The sequence below is a fragment of the Zingiber officinale genome, chromosome 3A, assembly GCF_018446385.1.
Source record: "Zingiber officinale cultivar Zhangliang chromosome 3A, Zo_v1.1, whole genome shotgun sequence".
NCBI classification, from domain to species: Eukaryota; Viridiplantae; Streptophyta; class Magnoliopsida; order Zingiberales; family Zingiberaceae; genus Zingiber; species Zingiber officinale.
Window position 1 is genome coordinate 145,365,019 of NC_055990.1, and position 17,403 is coordinate 145,382,421.

Genomic DNA, 17,403 nt, shown 5'->3' on the forward strand with positions numbered 1-17,403 from the left:
GGAGGTTATGCTCGGTCACGCCGAGTTTCGACCCCAAGACCTCATGTGGCAACATCCCATGCCTTAGCCATCGCACCGCCCCGAGGGGACGTTCGACTGCTCAAACATGATCCAGCACTTGGAGACCCCGTGGGTCATCTGAGATGGCATGAGGCGAAAGTTGTTGCAAGGAGGTCACCGGGTCGAAACTCAGTGACAACGGGGGAATAAATTTCCTATCCCTGTATCCCACCCGGTCCGTCCCATGTTATCTCGGGTGCTACGATTTATCTCCCTCATAATGACCATGGGTCTGGTCAGTGGAGACCCGGGGACGAGAGTTTCACCTTTTGTTGCAATGATCCAGCACTTGGAAGATGTAGTCGAAGAAGTGCCATTCGAACAGCACTGCAAGCACATATTATTAAACGACCTTCTTTGCTCTACAAATGCCAAGAAACATATTTATGACCAAGAAGCTTTACATTCAATCAAGGAGCCATATAATTTTGGTTTTTTTTTCCTTCTCTTTTTCGATCTCATCGTGAGAGGAAAAACAACAAACACAGCAAAGAACTAAAGATAACTAAAGAGATATTCTTTGTATATTACCATTTAATTTGTGATTAAGATCTAGGTTAAGTTTGTATTTATCTATGATTATCTTTGTTGTTGTGTTGATTATTATGCCATCCATGTAAATAAAAAACTACATAAGATAATATAAATTATGTTATAATAGATAAGTTATTTGATTATTTATTGATAAATCATTGTATTCTTTCCTTTTTTTTTACTCCATCTATTTTATAATGGGGTGTTTGTTAGAAATAAAAGACAAAATAATTTTCTCTCTCTTCTATTAAATTATAACTAGTTATCACAAGCGCTCTTCAAGGTGTGAATTCATATATAGATAATTCTTAATCTTAGTTTTTATATTGATGCTCTCGAAATAATATAAATTTTAGCTTTATGTTAATGAATTTAGTTTTATATTAATACTTTGAAGTAGTACAATATCTAAAATATAAATATCTAAAATTTATCAGAATATTGATCTAGGATATAAATTTTATCAATATTCCTAAATAATATTGATTTACAATCTAACACTATCAATATTTTTTTGAAGAATTTTGATTAGAAATATAATATATGTTAATATTCCTAAAGAATATTGAAATATATTATTATGATATATTTGTTTAATATTTAATTTCCTTTTAATTTTTATTGCTATAATATTTTGAGTGGACTCAAGTATTTGATTGATTTAAATAGAAACACATTTTTTTCTACAAATGATATTATTCTAATTATTTTCTTTATTTACTTTTATACCGTGGTTGCTATGACAAATATTATAAAATTTGAATGTGTAGCATTTGGCCTACCTAGAAAAAATTATTTATAATGAATTTTGGCTGCGATTCACTTTGTCGCTAATATGTTAAGAGATATAATAAAAGAAGGAAACAAATAATTCCTATAGAATTGTGTAAAAATACCTTCTTTTTTTTTTTTTGTTATCATCTTGATTATGTATTGAAAGTTGAGTACGGTAAAAGACTCATAAAAACTTTGAAAAAATTAAAAGAATGTTTGACTAATATATCCAAAAAGTTAATTAATGTTTAAGTACTGCTATATTGGATCAAATTTATATTTAAGGGTGTGAATATAATAAAAAAAAATTAGAAAAACTTATATGGACCAACTATATTGAGAATAGTAATTTTTGAACAAGAATCATTTTTTTTTAAATTGTAAAATTAATCAATTCAAGTGCTATAATTATAACATTCAATTAAGAATAATAACAGAGATAAAAATAGAATTGAATACGTACTTTTTGATAATTTTAAAATTAAGATATTAGATTTAAATATTTGGAAAACTTTCCTACTTTGGGTCAAAAGCAGTAGATTTTATTTTATTTTTAATGAAAAATTGCAAATAAAATATAGAGGCGAAATGAGATTTATCCATTAATTAATTAATTTAAGCATTAAATATAATTCTGCCGTACAAGTAGTAAACTTACGTCATAAAAAAGTAAATTACGTCATAATTAAAAATATATTTATTCTGGTTGGTCGTGCGCCGCTGCCTCGTCTTTCCCGTTTCTCTCCGCCCCTTCGACGCCGTGATCGCTCGCTCTCGAAGAGATCAGGTTGGTAATCAGCATATCCTCGGTTTCTTCTTTGCTTTCTCTTCCTTTCCCCTGCATATCTTCTCGCACCTGGGATCACTCTCGCGGTTACTTGGATTCCGTTGCCCATCTAGGGCTTCTCTTTTCTGCCGCTACGAGGATTGGAGTTGGTTTCTCGTTTACATAATGAGAGATCCCGTGTATGTTCAAGCTGTGGAGTTGTTGCCCTTGCCCTTTGCTTCAAAAATCTCTCTTTTATTGTTAGGTACAAGGTTTTAGATTTTTAGTTCCTATGTTGATCCGTGATACTGTTTTATCTTCCCAACTTTTTCTTTAGGACTTTTTTTGAGTGTTTATCTATGTGCGCAGTACGTTCATGAGTGTGGATGCTTTTAGTGTTTAGTTTGTTTAGTTTAACTCGTTGAACGTTCAAGGAACAGCAGCTGAAATTGGGATGATCTGGTAATTTTCCTTGATTTGAACAATCTCGGTAGATCATCAACTATATAGCTAGATCGTGGAAGCAAAATTGGCAACGATGGCGGAGGTGGCTATGAATGCAAAATCACAAGAAAAGGAATTTTGAAACAACACCATATACATGGACACGAAGTATTCAACTTTTCACAACTCTCACTTGTATACCATTTTCAATGGAAAAACAACCAACATTTTACTTCCAGAACAAGGTGATCACTGAGAATTTCTCCCAAGAAGAAAGCATTCCTATGTATATTCTGACCCCTTTGTGCGATTTGCATGCAAAATCAAGTTTTATTGGTATCTAGCACAAATCCATATGTGAGGTGTTATTGGTATGTAGTGTGATTCCATAGGTGATGTGTTGGATAGATAGACTGCTGCAAGGCAATACTGTGGTTGGCTGTGTGGCCTGTGCCTCCTTTGAGCGATTCACACACACAACTTAGCATGTCATGCAAATTGCAACACATCCCTATCGAGCCAAAAATCCACAATATATTATAAAGTGACAATTCTATTCTGAAGTTGCATAAATAAGGTGCTATTTATACTATTTATTGTACATTTTTCAACAATATGATAAGTGCTTGCTTAATCAATGTTCCTTTATCTTCTAAGCCAACTTTATAAAATGAAAGTATCAAGCTAAGTAGAATTACAAGTAAATCAATGAAATATAATTTCAGTAGTAATAAAAGAACTAATGGAATAGCAAAATTGGATGAACATGAAATTCCAATAAACAAGAATTTTGGATATCTTGAATCTATTACTTTACAAAAAAAGACATTAATGAAGATGCTATTAACAATATTAAAGGTGAGTTGAAGATCGATAGAATCTAGAATCTAGAATCAGATGAGTTGAAGAATTGATTAAAGTTAAAAGTGTAAGGATAAAGAAAGACGAAAGAAAATTCTAGTTAGCATAAGTAAAAGTTATTTAAGAATTGTAATATTACTCGTGATGGATCCTTGCCAAGATTACAATGGAGGGGTAAGACCCATGTAAACCCCAAACAGTTAGGAGCATTGTTGGCCTGCCTTTTAGTGTGCAGGGATGAAAACTTATTTTTTGTAGATGATTACAAGAGAATAAGTTGGGGAGAAAAATGTCAGGTTTAAGTAGAAATCACAGGGCCACATGGGTTTCTGATTGGAGTTTTTAAATCCGATATTAGTTTATCACAAAAAAATTTATGTTTGTTGCATATATTTTGTATTTTCATGAATTTTCTTTGTGCTGTTAGGGCAGCTCAGTGTACGAAGATCTTGCCTTTGTGAGTCCGCTGAAAGAAGAAAAACTTGCTATTTACTATGAACTGCAAAAGTACATTCTTGTTGCCTTCTATTACATTCATTGGTGTTTAAGAACATTACCTCTTGATGCTGTTGCTAGTCTTAGTCTATGTTTAAGAACATGTACTTTGACCTAAGTGCCATACATTGTGATTTTTTTTTAACTTAGAGACATGGAGACTTGTCGGAATTTTTTTTCTTCCAAATTTAGTATACAAGTACGGGGATACAACAATTATACAAATTAATTTTAATTATGTTAATCTCATATGAATGGGAGCCTTGGCGCAACGGTAAAGTTGTTGCCATGTGACCAAAAGGTCACGGGTTCGAATCTTGGAAACAGCCTCTTGCAAAAAGCAAGGTAAGACTGCGTACAATGGATCCTTCCCTGGGACCCCGCATGGCGGGAGCTTCGTGCACCGGGCTGCCCTTTTTTTATGTTAATCTCATATAATTTAAATTAATCTATTACTTTATTAATTGAGAGATTTGAGATGTTAATTAGGGTATTTAACAGAAATTGCAATCAATGTAGCTATCGGAATGTTTAAGAGCTAATTTTTGCGATTTGTTGGGCTACTTTATGGTTACATCATATGCTGATCGATTTGAGTTTCCTTGGGCTCGAACCGGGTGGGAATCAAATCGAACGGAATGTTATATAGCTGGACAATGGTGAACCAAATAGGACCAAAACGGCTTCATAGTAGGTTTATGGATTTCTTTGTCTTTTTTCTTCATTTTTTAACAGTTTCTCACCCACTTCCAGCACAATCCTACATCACCCCTCCCCTCACTATCTCGTCATTGGACTTGGATACTGCATCGTCGATCATCTTCTTCAACAACAGTGGGCACTTGTGAGGCCGCTTTGTTAGGTAAGACTCCTTTTAACTATATCTTTTTCATTTTGTGTTTCATCTTCCTTTTATTTTTTTCCCCTCTGTGCTTGTGGGTATGGGAGGGAAAATGGACAAGTTCGAGAAATGGAGATCTCTACTTATTGTTTATTTATGAGGAGTGCCTTTCATTTTAAAGACAATTACAATGGTGACCAATTTCAAAAATTTGAGTTTCTTACAAATCTACCTAAGAATGTCCGAGAAATGGAGGTCTCCACTTATGGATTATATATGAGTGTCTTTCATTTCAAAGGCAATTAGTACACTGGCCAATCTCAAAAATTTGTGTTCCTTATATATCTTCCTGAACTCCTAGTCTTAGAATTTCTTGGTACTTGTAATCACTCTCAAGCTTACCATAAAAAGCAATAATTGTGTTACAAGATTAGTTCAGATCATGAAGATGGTTTTTGTGTTTCTTCTCTACTGTTGAATTTTGAAAATGATTAAGTATACAAGCAATTAGTATTTTTGCTGACTTTAATGATTATTCTTCCATGATGATTTTCAAATTGTTTTGATAGATGAAAATTAGGTATTTCCCAAAATTTTATGAAAAATATTCTTCTGTCAGGGATCAAATAGCTGCAAACTGGTGACATGTTTTGTACTAACAACATTATTGCATAAAGCTTATTTCTTACATATGGCATTTGGTTATTTGTGCAGGTCATGCAACATGTCTTCTACAGGTACTGTATTCAAATAAATATATCACTTATGAATTGCTCTCATTAGCCACATTAAAACATACCTTTTCATCTCTACATTTTTTGTATTTGCTAAATTATTTTGATTCCCCTTGCTTATGCCTTAATCTTTTAGTCTTAAAACAAAGTCTGTGATTGAGCAATTTTTACACTCCTGATTACTCAATATGATAAATTTGTTCAAATGCCTACAAAACTTTGCACTAGATTTCTTCTGCTTGAACTCAGTCATATTTATCTGTCATATACTAATGTTGGTATCTTTGGGTAAGGTTAGTGTGATATTGTGTGAGCATAATTACCTTCTATCATCCTATGATTATTGGCTTTCTCCCTGGCATTCATGAAAATGCATTTGAAATTTGATTGCTGACCTGTATAACACATACTGACTCCTACTGCCAGTCCAAGACAAAACTAGTAGGTATTAGCATCAGTGCCACACTACTAGTGTTGGTGTATGCTAGGTCTAATATCATTCTGAGCTAGGGCATCAGTCCTTGGTTGAAACAAAACTGTGCTGTTGTCATGCTAGCCACTGACACACTGCTGGTGGCACCAAATAGGATAGTGGAATCAATTCATGGGAGGAGAAGAAGGTGGTGGAGGAGACAGCGTACTTGGAGAAGCAAACCTAGTCAGTTCGGGTCTCACTAAATAGGATGGTGGAAGAAGCCTCTGCAGAAATAGGGGTTTAGGCATCTGTAGGGCATGATTTTGAGGAGTTTATTTAACTCCGCATCTCAGGCCGTTCGGGTCTCACTAAATAGGATGGTGGAAGAAGCCTCTGCAGAAATAGGGGTTTAGGCATCAGTATGGTTTTGAGGAGTTAATTTAACTCCACATCTCAGCCCATTCTGCATTCCAGCTAGCTGGATGAATTATATGTTTCATGGTTAGGACCAGTTTCTAATGCGTAAACATGCAGTATTACTTTATACTGGTTGGTAATTTAATGTTTCACCTAATATACCAGCAAAACAAATATCATTTTAGTACCTCATGCTGATTAACTTATAATTTCCATTGTGCTCTATTGTACACCATATGAGTGTGTGTTTGCATCTGCATGGATCTTGCTATCTCAATTCTTGTTCTCCAGCAACTTATCTTGCAAGTATAGTATCTCAGTAAGACAATGTTTAGGGATGGAGTATGCAGATGAACCTAGTGAATTATGTATGCTAATTTGATTTAGGAAGCTTTACATATTTTTTGAATTTTATTACTAGAAAAATAAGATTCTAATTGCTCCAAATTCATAAATGTTGTATTTATTGTTTTGGCCATGTATATGTTTCAGATTTATTGAAGCTTGCTGCAAATCTTGAATCAAAGAAATCAAAGATCAATTTTGAACCTGACGTACTGTCAACTCTTGGATCATTGCTTCTTGATGTTCATGCTGTTTGTCAACCAAAGCCAACTGACTATGAGAACCGAAGAAAATTAGTTCAAAAGTTCAATAAATTGGCACTAGAAGTTTATGGTAGTCTTATGGCCCTTCATCTTCCATCTTTTATTTTGTAGAAACCATGTTTCTCTATGTTACACAACTTCCGACCTGAAGCTGTCATTATCTGATGGGCAATAATTGAAAATAAAACATTAATTTAATTGGACCACTACATTCAAATACTGATGAATTTTGTTCATATAAATATGCTTGGCATTTGAGCCCTGTATTTTTATGGGAATTTTGTCTCTTTTCTTTTTTGAACAATAGATGTAGACATGTTTTAATTTTTCAATTCATGAGGCAATACTTGATGACATTGTGTTGTTGTCATTGGCTGTAGTACTCGCATTGTGCTGGTCCTGTTGGCCTTCAGAGTATGACTTCTTTTGTGTTTGGAAATTGACTATTGCTTAAATTTTACTGTGTGGAATTTCAATATATAATCATAGTTCACATTGGGTTAAACCTGTATCTACTGCCCGCTATAGCATGTATAATTTGACATCGTTTTTTCATAATAAATCACAACAGTGCATGCATACAGAAGGGCCTTCCTACAGGATAGAGTAATTTCTTTTCATTTTGTCTAATTGTTCTGAAGGCATTCTTTGATATATTCCATTTTGCTGTTATGATTCTTAATGAACATATCTGGTTGATGGCCTGTTTACTTGGCTGGATGATTTTGAAGGGAGAGGGAAGGGGGAGTGAAAGGCTAAGGAACAAGAAAAGCTAAGAGGTCTCATCCTATTTTTATTGTTCCTTCCCTTCTGTCCCTTTGTTCCTTCTTCTTTGTTCACTGAACAAACTCCCCAGTACAATGATGTTTTTTTTTCCTGACCACGAGGTGTCATCACCAAACATTGGATGTGAGTGAGAGCAACTAGGTTACACCCCTCCCTACAATGTGAATCCCTCCAACATTTGTCTAGAAGCTCTGCAGATCTAGCTCATTTACCACTAGACAAAGCTATTTATTAAAATACCTGTTGCCATTCATCAAAACATGAAAAACATTATCATTACCTGCAAAAGTTATCGTTGAATTGTCATCTTACAATATATTCCTTTCTCACATTTTCAGAATACTCGTTTCTGCATGTCTTTGGTTGAGACACTGCTATTGACGTTTTCTACCTTTTCATTCTTTTTATTCAGGCAAAAACAATGGCTTTCCGGCAGTGGAGGCATTTGGGTCTTTCACTATGGACTTATTTACCTCTAATAGTGACCTGGATCTATCAATTAACTTCAGTAACGATATGGTTGACTTCCCCCGTGATAGGAAGATTTCTTGTCTTAAGATACTTGCAGATGTCTTGAATGATCATCAAAGTAAAGTCATATTTCTTTTCTTTATATCTTTTAAACTGCATACCACCAAAAAGATCGGTGGAAAACTTTGGCCAATGTGACTAAATGTGGGTTGTTTTTGTTCATGCTGTTTATGGTTAGTATATGCTCAAATTGTTTTCATCTTATGGTTGTATACTCAAATCGGTGACATCTTGTTCTTGATCATTTTGCATAAATTATTGTTTCCCAAGTTCTAAGCCTTTTTCCTTTTGAGATTACAGAGAGGGGACTTGTCACTAGGGTTTTGCCAATTTTAACAGCTAGAGTTCCAGTTTTGAAAGTTGTAGACTGTGAAACTGGAGTGGAATGTGATTTTTCAATTGAAAATAAGGATGGCATTTCCAGATCCTTGTTCTATTCAATTGTTGCTTCAATTGATGAAAGATTTTCGAAATTGAGTTATTTGGTAAGATTCTTATATTTAGTGCTTTATTTGTTAATAGTAATTGTTGCTTAGATTGATGAAAAGTTTCCGAAATTGAGTTATTTGCTAAGATTCTTATATTTACTGCTTTATTTGTTGATATCAACTATTGCTTGGATTGATGAAAGGTTTCTAAAATTGAGTTATATGGTAAGATTCTTATATTTACTGATTTGTTGATATCAATTGTTGCTACAATTGCTGAGAGTTTTCTGAAATTGAGTTATTTGATAAGATTCTTATATTTACTGCTTTATTTGTTAATATGCTAGTACTCATAGTTGAGTTTCTTGAATTTACTCTCAGTATGATTAAGCTTTCTTATATTATTTTTCTTTTGTTTCATATCCTATACTTATTTCAGGATGTTTTGCCATGTTGTGAAGTTTATGTATTTTTTCCTGTATACTTGTGTTAATTTCGGGAGAGAAAAATATATGATTTTTATTGTCAGCAAGAAGTATGATATATGCCTTCTTGCAGATGAAAGCTTGGGCAAAAGCACGTGATATTAACAGCTCGAGGGATCACACTATGAATTCTTTATCAATAATTTCCTTAGTAGCGTTTCACTTACAGGTGACACTTTCTTAGTTTTCATTGTAATGTTATGGTAGGATTGTTATTGTTGTGGTCAAATTATGACAACATTCAAATGGACCCACTCGAAGGTATCCTAGTGAGGTTTACTGGGCTTCTAAACTAAAAGAAGCTATATTTGGCTGGAAAGAAGGATCAAATAGTGCCTAAGTCCAGTAGGTTACCTTACCCTGGCATTATGTGCCTTAGCGTGTTGTGGAACTATTGCAATGGTTGCTTGAAGCAAAGAAATAGTCAAATAGACAAGGGGATGGAATGTCACTGGATCCATAGACCAAGAGTCTAACCCATAATCTGCATATGCGACTTAACTTTTATAGGGCAAGAATAGAGTTAGTTACACGATCTATTGTCAACGATGTGTGTTAGCTCCTCGTTCTTGATCATACATTAGCGTAGTTAAACTACTACGTGCCCTCTCTCCGTGTCATTTTTCACAATTTGTAAGGTTTTTGCTAGTTGCTCCAGCTTAGTGCTTGATTGGATCAACCTTATATCCACTTGATGATCTGCTAGTGTATGGTTTTGGCTATTTATGCTAATAGTCTAAGGGACTAAAAATGAATATGAGATCTGACAACTCTTGCTCTTTATAGAATATTTGCATCAATCTCATTACTGTTTTCAACTTTTTCCCACTTTACATTAAATCTTAGGGTTTAATATGCTATATAACAAGTTACTATTTTTTAGTAATTCTCAAGGTTTAAAATGTTGAACCTTGCTAGAGTTCTGGTCTTTGGCCAAAATGATGCTGTTTAATTCAACGCTAGAATTGTGGCAAATTAAAGGTGGAGGAAGGGGATTGAGAAGAATAAAAATAGAGAATAGATCTGAGTAAAGTTTAAATTATTATTCTTTGTAAGAGTTTTATGTCCGTACGTAGATAATCAATAAATGCTCTAGTTAGGCTAAAAAAAATAATATAAAATTTATTTAAATATAAGTAATGATATAGTAGGAAACAGAGCTCAATGGCGTAGAAGAATCCATATAGCTGACCCCAATTAGTGGGGTAAGGTTTGATTGTTGTTGGTTGTTGTTGTTGTAAGAGTTTTACTCCTCATTTGGAGTGGTATAGTTTTGGTACCATGTTGTGGTGACACTCTACGCCCATTGGCGAGTACCTAATATTCTTTAACTTGGTTAATTTGTTTGTAGAAATAAGAGAATAATATGGTCAATTGAATTAAATATTATAGTACTATATCATGTAATGCTTGTGTTAAGTCAGTTGGAGTGGTATAGTTTTTGCCGTGTTATGTTGATAGTTGACTACTTCGATATGCATCAAAGCATGCTGAAATGAATATGATGATTTTTTAAAATACTATTTCACTTAGTTAATTTACTTGTCTTACTATACCGTACAAATACTTGACACGCGTAAGTTAAAGCATGCTGAGCTGAATTGAAATGAGGTTTACTCATTTAATATTCTTTCATAAAAAATTTCTACAATATCAATTAATAATTCAATAAGAAACAATTTTATTTATTTTATTTCAATGTGTATCGAGATGAATTCATACAAGTTTCACTCATGTAGTCTAAGTCCGCTTATTTACTAATAGCAATAAAATTATCGGGATTACATAATCAATTAAAATTAATATTTTTAAAAATAGAAAAGAATAATAAACACTTTGAATTCATCCTCGGTTTTGGGTTTTCCAAACGTACTGAAATGTTACGCTTCAACTATGTCCAAGATTTCAAACCATGGTAATTCTTTTTCATCTTACATTCGTGTTTTACACATTTTTCTTCACTTTTTAAGTTTGGCCCTTTGTCAATTTCACTTTGTATAAAAATGACAGAAAGTAAGCTAAGAACTAGCATCTAAAAGGAAATTGAGACTCACATTAAGCTTGAGGAAGTGTCAAGCTGAAAAAGTGGGGAAGAACATGGAGATAAAACAATCGAATTACTAAAAAAGTAACCTTCTTAGTAATAGTTTTAGTGAAGTGGCAGATAGTTCTCTCATGCGTAAGACTGATATTGTTTAGATTATGTATATGCATAATGGATGGAGTTGAGTAAAGCAAAAGTTCTCTCATGTGACCATCATGTGACCATCCTTGATTGGATAATATGTGATTTTACTTATTGATGTATTAAAATACATGATTTTATGCACCTTATCACTTACTAGTTTTCATTCTCATAGTGTTTAAAGGTGTGTTGATTCCTATTACTATATCCCGGCCAATTTCTTATAGTAGTATATGGGGATGTCAAGAATATCAAAGCTCATAGGTGGAAAATTCTTTCTTTCATAGTTGATAATTGTCATTTATTAGATCATCTATCTGAAGGATGAACTAGTGAGATAATCATAGTTATTCTTGTTTGATGCCTTCGTGTTATACATCACTGGATTTGACTGTGATTTTGATACTTTGTTCAATCATCGATCTTGACACGGCCGATAATGCATTCTTTATGTCTACCTTTTCTTGCAGCACAGACCCGAGAGCCTCCTATACTTCCTCCTTTTTCTGAACTATTAAAAGGTATCAACCTTAGAAGTGCATGCTAAGAGATTCAATTTGCTATCCTTCACCTGGGAATGATTGTTCTGGAATTTTTTATTGCTTGCTGACTATTGATACAGATAGATGCTGCATGTTGAAATTTTCTATTTTGGCATTTTCAGCGCTTCTTTTGAAGTAGACATTAACAATAAGAGTTGTATACAGTTAGTGAATCTACTGATGTCCCGCAAGGAATTTTATGGTTTTGCAGTTATTGGGATATTATCAACATTGGTTTGAAAACCAATTTGGGTCAGTCGACACACAAAGTATATTCATCTGGAAATCAAACATTCAGGGAATTGCTTTAGAAATTTGGCAGAAAGCCTAATTCATATGAACACAACAAAAATGATGTAAATCAAATAGTCCAATCAATTTATCTCAAACTCTAAACCGTTCAAGCCTAGCTTGTGATTAAGGAGACACAAAAGGTAAGTAGAGTCAATGAGCACATATGGAGGAATGGTTGTGAGGATGCAAGAAAGTGATGCAAACTCTTGTTGGGAGTGCATGGACTTGCTCGAGGCTCGACATGTAAACAAGGCAAACTCAAGCGAGATTGGCCTTGGCAAAGATTCACTTACGAGCATGATTTGATCCTTGGTTATTTGCATGCTCTGTCTTTGTTGTGATGCAAAACATCTAGGTGTAGTACTTTTATGTGAACAGTTAGGGAAAAAGTTGTGATTTTGATTCGCAGCTCGGTTGCTGCATCAGTGGTGTTAGTTACAAATTTTCATCATGATTGCTAAATTGCCCTATTGCTTACATGTGTTCTTATCCTTTTCATGGGATTTGAATTCACGAATTTTTCTACAGATGGGATAGATGCCTCAAGTGTGGAAAGAAATGTTGCTAGATTCAATCAATATGGTAAAAGCAATCAAGAATGTATAGCTAAATTATTCTTGGCTTTATTAAGGAAGGTGAGCTTTTCCTTATTATTTTGGGTTAATTCCTAAAAGTATCATTACGATATAAGCTTTATTAAGATCATAACAAAGATATGCTCATTTGTGAAATGTTCTCAAATCCATCAACCCTAATTTACTTGACCAAACAATTCCTCTTCTTTTCTTTTTGCTACTTCTACATGCATTGAATTCAAATCCTCCTTGTGCTCTATGTTGTGCATTACCAGCTTTCAATCTTACACTTAGTCATCAAAATGTGATTCAAGTTCATCCATGAGCTTTTTGTGTTCTTGTTCCATTTCTTTACTCTCAACTAAGTCTACTCATACATATTTTGGGGAGGATATGACAACTGAATGTGATATGCACAAATTGGAAATGATTACCTTATGATGAATTAGTTGCATTTGACATTCATATACTTTTTCTGTACCTAGCCAACCCCACCTAGTGGGATAAAGCTTGGTTGTTGTTCTATACTTTTTCTATATCTGATTAGCTGGTGGCTTTGATTTCAGTCTGATGTATTATTAACTTGTGTATCATCCTCGTTGGTGTGGCCCATCAAGTTAGACTTAGAACTAAGCTCACTCAACCTTTGTGGTACCATTTGTTCATAAATTGAATAGACAAGAAATGAAATTATTTCTAGGGATGGAATAGATAAGTAAATTCAGTATGATTTCTGGAATGAAAGTAGGCAGTTTTTTGTTCATAAGAATGTTATAAATGATAGACAAAGAATTCTTTTTTACATTGATGAAATCTCTCTCTGTATAGTCATCTAGTTAGTACAATCCGGCTATTCCAGTGCGATTGATCTACTTTGTCTGACCCAATTTGGACGATTGGCCCATTGGTCTATTCTCCTGATTTGACTGGCCCATCACCCTTCAGCCCAACCAAGCAAGTTGAACCCATTCAATTTACTCAGCCCTCCCTGCCTGACTAGTTTTCCCTTTTGGTATGATTTATTTGTTCGTTCGACACCCATCGACTCGACCAGTTAGTCACTCTGTCAATCTTGGTGGGCTTGACTGTTTTGTCTAAGATTGATTGACTCATCTAGCTACACATAATCCCTTGCTTGGCCCACCCAGCATTTGCGCACGTGTGTATATATATAGCGTTATGCTCTGCTGCGGAACAGACGCTGGGCGCCCGTGCGCACCTAGCGATCCAGGCGTCTGGATTCCACTTTTTTAAGAAACAACGTTTCTTTTTAAAAAAATAACATTATACCCCGTGAGATCTAAAATTTTTTTATCTTGAATATTATAACCCAAGAGGGAAGTCTGAATCTAGAGGGAAAAATCTTATTGACCCAAACTCATTATAATCTAATCCCTAAATCCTAAAATCTTAAACCTTAAATATATATAATATACCCTATGGACATATAAAATTTTTAATCTTGAACACTATAACTCAAGAGGGAAGTCTAACCCCTAGAGGAAAAATCTGATATATATATATATATATATATAGAGAGAGAGAGAGAGAGGTGATAGGAATATGTATTACTAAAAGAATAGAAATCTAAGGAATAAGTTTACAACCAAATATAAAAGTAGCTGGAACACATGATTTATTGCTTGCTTTGGTTAATATTGTCATTTGCTGTTCACTTTGACGAATAAATCAATTGTTTAACCAAAATTTGCTCTCACCTGTCTGCAAGTTATTTTCCTCTTTATGCATTCTAACAAGTCCAAGCAGACGTTATTCATCTTTTAATTCAGTCTTTGCAAAGAAGTGTTTTTTTCTGACAATATTCATTGCAACATGTGTTTTTTTATTATATTTATTTCCTTTCCTTATTTTACCTCAGCTGTCGTCAGCGGAGACATTGTGGAGAAAGGGTTTATGTGTTAGTCTTTTTGAAGGTTGCTGGATTTATAAGATATTTAATTCAAAAGTAGCTGGAAGGATGAATGTAAGTATTATTTAGTTTTTTTTGTTGTCAACACTGGTGTGTTTGATGCAAATTTCAAGTTTATTATCCCCATTGCAGATTGAAGATTTTCTGAATCGGTTTGAAAACTTTGCCAGATCAGTTTCAACAGCTGGGATTAGGAAGATCTGTGAACACGTGAATATTTCTCTAAATAATATATCAGATTTTGCAGCAAATAGGATTGAAGCATCCAAGTTGAAGGAACTTTTGTTCAAACCAGGTGAGGTGAAGATTCTGAATGATAAACCTGCCCGCAAAAGATTTCCTAAACGGAAGAGGATGAGGATGAAAATGGAACAAGACAATGATCAATTTAAAAGAGCAAAGAATCCAAAGTTCAGCAAACAAACAGAAATACTAAATCAACCAGTCTATCAGACGCCAGTTGCTTTGCCTATTCTTATGTTGCCTCCTGTTCAACCACAAGTTCATAACGGGTTTTATGGACCAGCTCCTGGTTTTGTTCCTCCGCCTTTTAGGTTGTATGACCACCCTCAACGCCCAGTTCCTCCTTTTTTATCAGGTTATGGGAATGGCCATCCACCCCCATTCATCCGTGAACCATCCTCCAGCCATAGGTTGCCTCCACATCAACTTGGCTTCCGTGATGGACGACATTACCCAGAGAATCCACCATTTATGCATCCAGGGTTTGGACGGCGGTGGTAGGAGACATACTCGTGGCCGTAGGAACTACATCTGTATTCCAGCACATCCACGAGATTGAAGGTTGCGATAGTCAAAACTTCAATCATCAAGTTGATATTCCTAATTGGCCTCACAAATTCATAAGGGATTATTGTAAAAAGATAAAACTCACACAAAGGATCAAAGTCATTTAAATTGTTTATTTCTGCATAAGTTAACTAGTTAGCATCAATCAAGAACAACCTGTTTGTGAATGTACTGTCAAATAATTGGTATAATTTTACTATAATATCTCGGTCAATTTTAGATAAATTCCCATTTTATGAAATGCTAACTGAAATTAAAATATTTTGAACTCTGATGGAATGATTGTCTTATAATCGCCACATGAACATTTTCATGAAAGAATAGTTTTTCAGAGGTAACCGATATGAAGGACAATCCCCTTGCTACCGTGGTGCCCTCCTACGCAGTGACTGCTGTCGAGGGGCCAATGTGAGGCAAGAGGAATGCACTAGCATAATCACCAGCCATAAACAGCCCAAAGAACCTCATCCGCTGGATAATGGCCACACCGCCAAAGTTTTGGTAGTCGCAAGATCAAGCGAACGGGCAAACAACTCGAATGTTAGGAATGCAAACATTGAATAACTAATGCTGAGCAGACGACATTTCAAGAAATAATAATAGCATCGAATGCACATTTCATCTCATCCATGTGCCATAACACCACAGGAAGAAGCCAGAAACTGCACTCGTTGTGGTTCAAGATGTTTATATAATTAGACCACATGTAACACACTGCCATAAGATCATTAAGTACGATTTTTTAACATGCTTATACAAACTTCAAACTGTTCATTTGGCATGGAAACAGCTGCTGACTCTGATTCTACTCTTCTTTTTTATCAGATTGTGTAGCAGAATTTTTATGAGGTTCCACAAGAGACTCTGTAGCTGCATTTAAACCCTGAAACCCAAAATGGGATGAAGAATTAAAATCACTGGATACAGAAATTAAGTAGAGAAATATTAGGTATCAAAAAGTCTCCCCAAAACCATAAATGTTACAGCAATGTTCATGATTTAAGGAGAATCAGTAATGGCTAAACCCATATGAATGCAACTCAGCAAAACTAAACGGGGAATCTTCCAACCAGTCTCAGATGCCAGCCATTATTCACAGTTCTAACATTATGAAACTTATTATTACGTTGTAGATTGCATTTTACTAAAAAAAAACTCCAGTGACAAACTTGAAACAGGAATCTGATCTAAGGTAATAATAATATTCAGATTCGATGTAATGTAAAAAAGCATTTGCTAACATACATCAACATTTTTTGATGCAGGCTTGTATGGACAAGCAGCTGGCACCCTTGCAGGCTTTCTGTATTCCCAGCCGAAAAGCCTGTAGATCTTACCCTGCAATAATATTATGAATCTACAAATTAGCAAAACAAATTATCTTGGAAGAACGTATAGAAGAATATCAAGGTAGTAGATTATCAAGATATTAACTAAGTAGGGGTCCAGAAGACTAGCATATCCAACTTTGACCGGAAACTGAACCAAACCCATCTGAAAATTAAGGGTTTCTTTTTCCAGCTTTCAGGTTGGATTTTGGAGATGCGAAATACTCTCTTTCAGCTCAGGTCGGGTTTCAGATTGCAGTCCTAATTACCATGTCTGTCTATTGTGTTTGTCTAACCTCTAGCATTAAGTATATTTCAGTATCTCCTGCAATTCAGGTTCAAGGTTTCAGGTCGGACTTTAGAGATGTGAAATACTCTCTTTTGAGTTTAGGTAGGGTCTTCAGATTCTGATCCTAGTGTATCTGCCTATCCTGTGTGTTTCTCTAGCATCAAGTATATTTCCTTATCACCTGCAATGCAAGTCCTAGTATTAGTCTATCTTCGATTACATTACTCTCGAATGCTTGGCCCATGTTGAAAAGGTCAAGGAAGTTGGTGAA

At 34.6% G+C, this 17,403-nt stretch overlaps 1 protein-coding gene across 9 annotated transcripts; it reads left to right on the forward strand.

Moving 5' to 3' along the window:
- Positions 1–2,061: 2,061 nt before the first annotated feature.
- On the forward strand, positions 2,062–15,717 carry LOC122052645 (protein HESO1-like). 9 transcript variants are annotated; one of them, XM_042614273.1, is made up of 12 exons: positions 2,090–2,155; positions 3,867–3,946; positions 4,688–4,796; positions 5,395–5,512; positions 6,834–7,019; positions 8,148–8,324; positions 8,567–8,751; positions 9,253–9,348; positions 11,840–11,885; positions 12,729–12,835; positions 14,655–14,759; positions 14,838–15,717. In XM_042614273.1, the coding sequence occupies exons 4-12, from the start codon at positions 5,467–5,469 to the stop codon at positions 15,447–15,449; spliced, it is 1,560 nt and encodes a 519-aa protein (XP_042470207.1). In that variant the 5' UTR covers positions 2,090–2,155; positions 3,867–3,946; positions 4,688–4,796; positions 5,395–5,466; the 3' UTR covers positions 15,450–15,717. The 9 variants fall into 9 exon arrangements, with proteins under 9 accessions (XP_042470208.1, XP_042470207.1, XP_042470213.1 ...); XM_042614279.1 differs by having other exon boundaries at positions 5,490–5,512; XM_042614276.1 differs by having other exon boundaries at positions 2,141–2,155; positions 3,872–3,946.
- Positions 15,718–17,403: the final 1,686 nt, after the last annotated feature.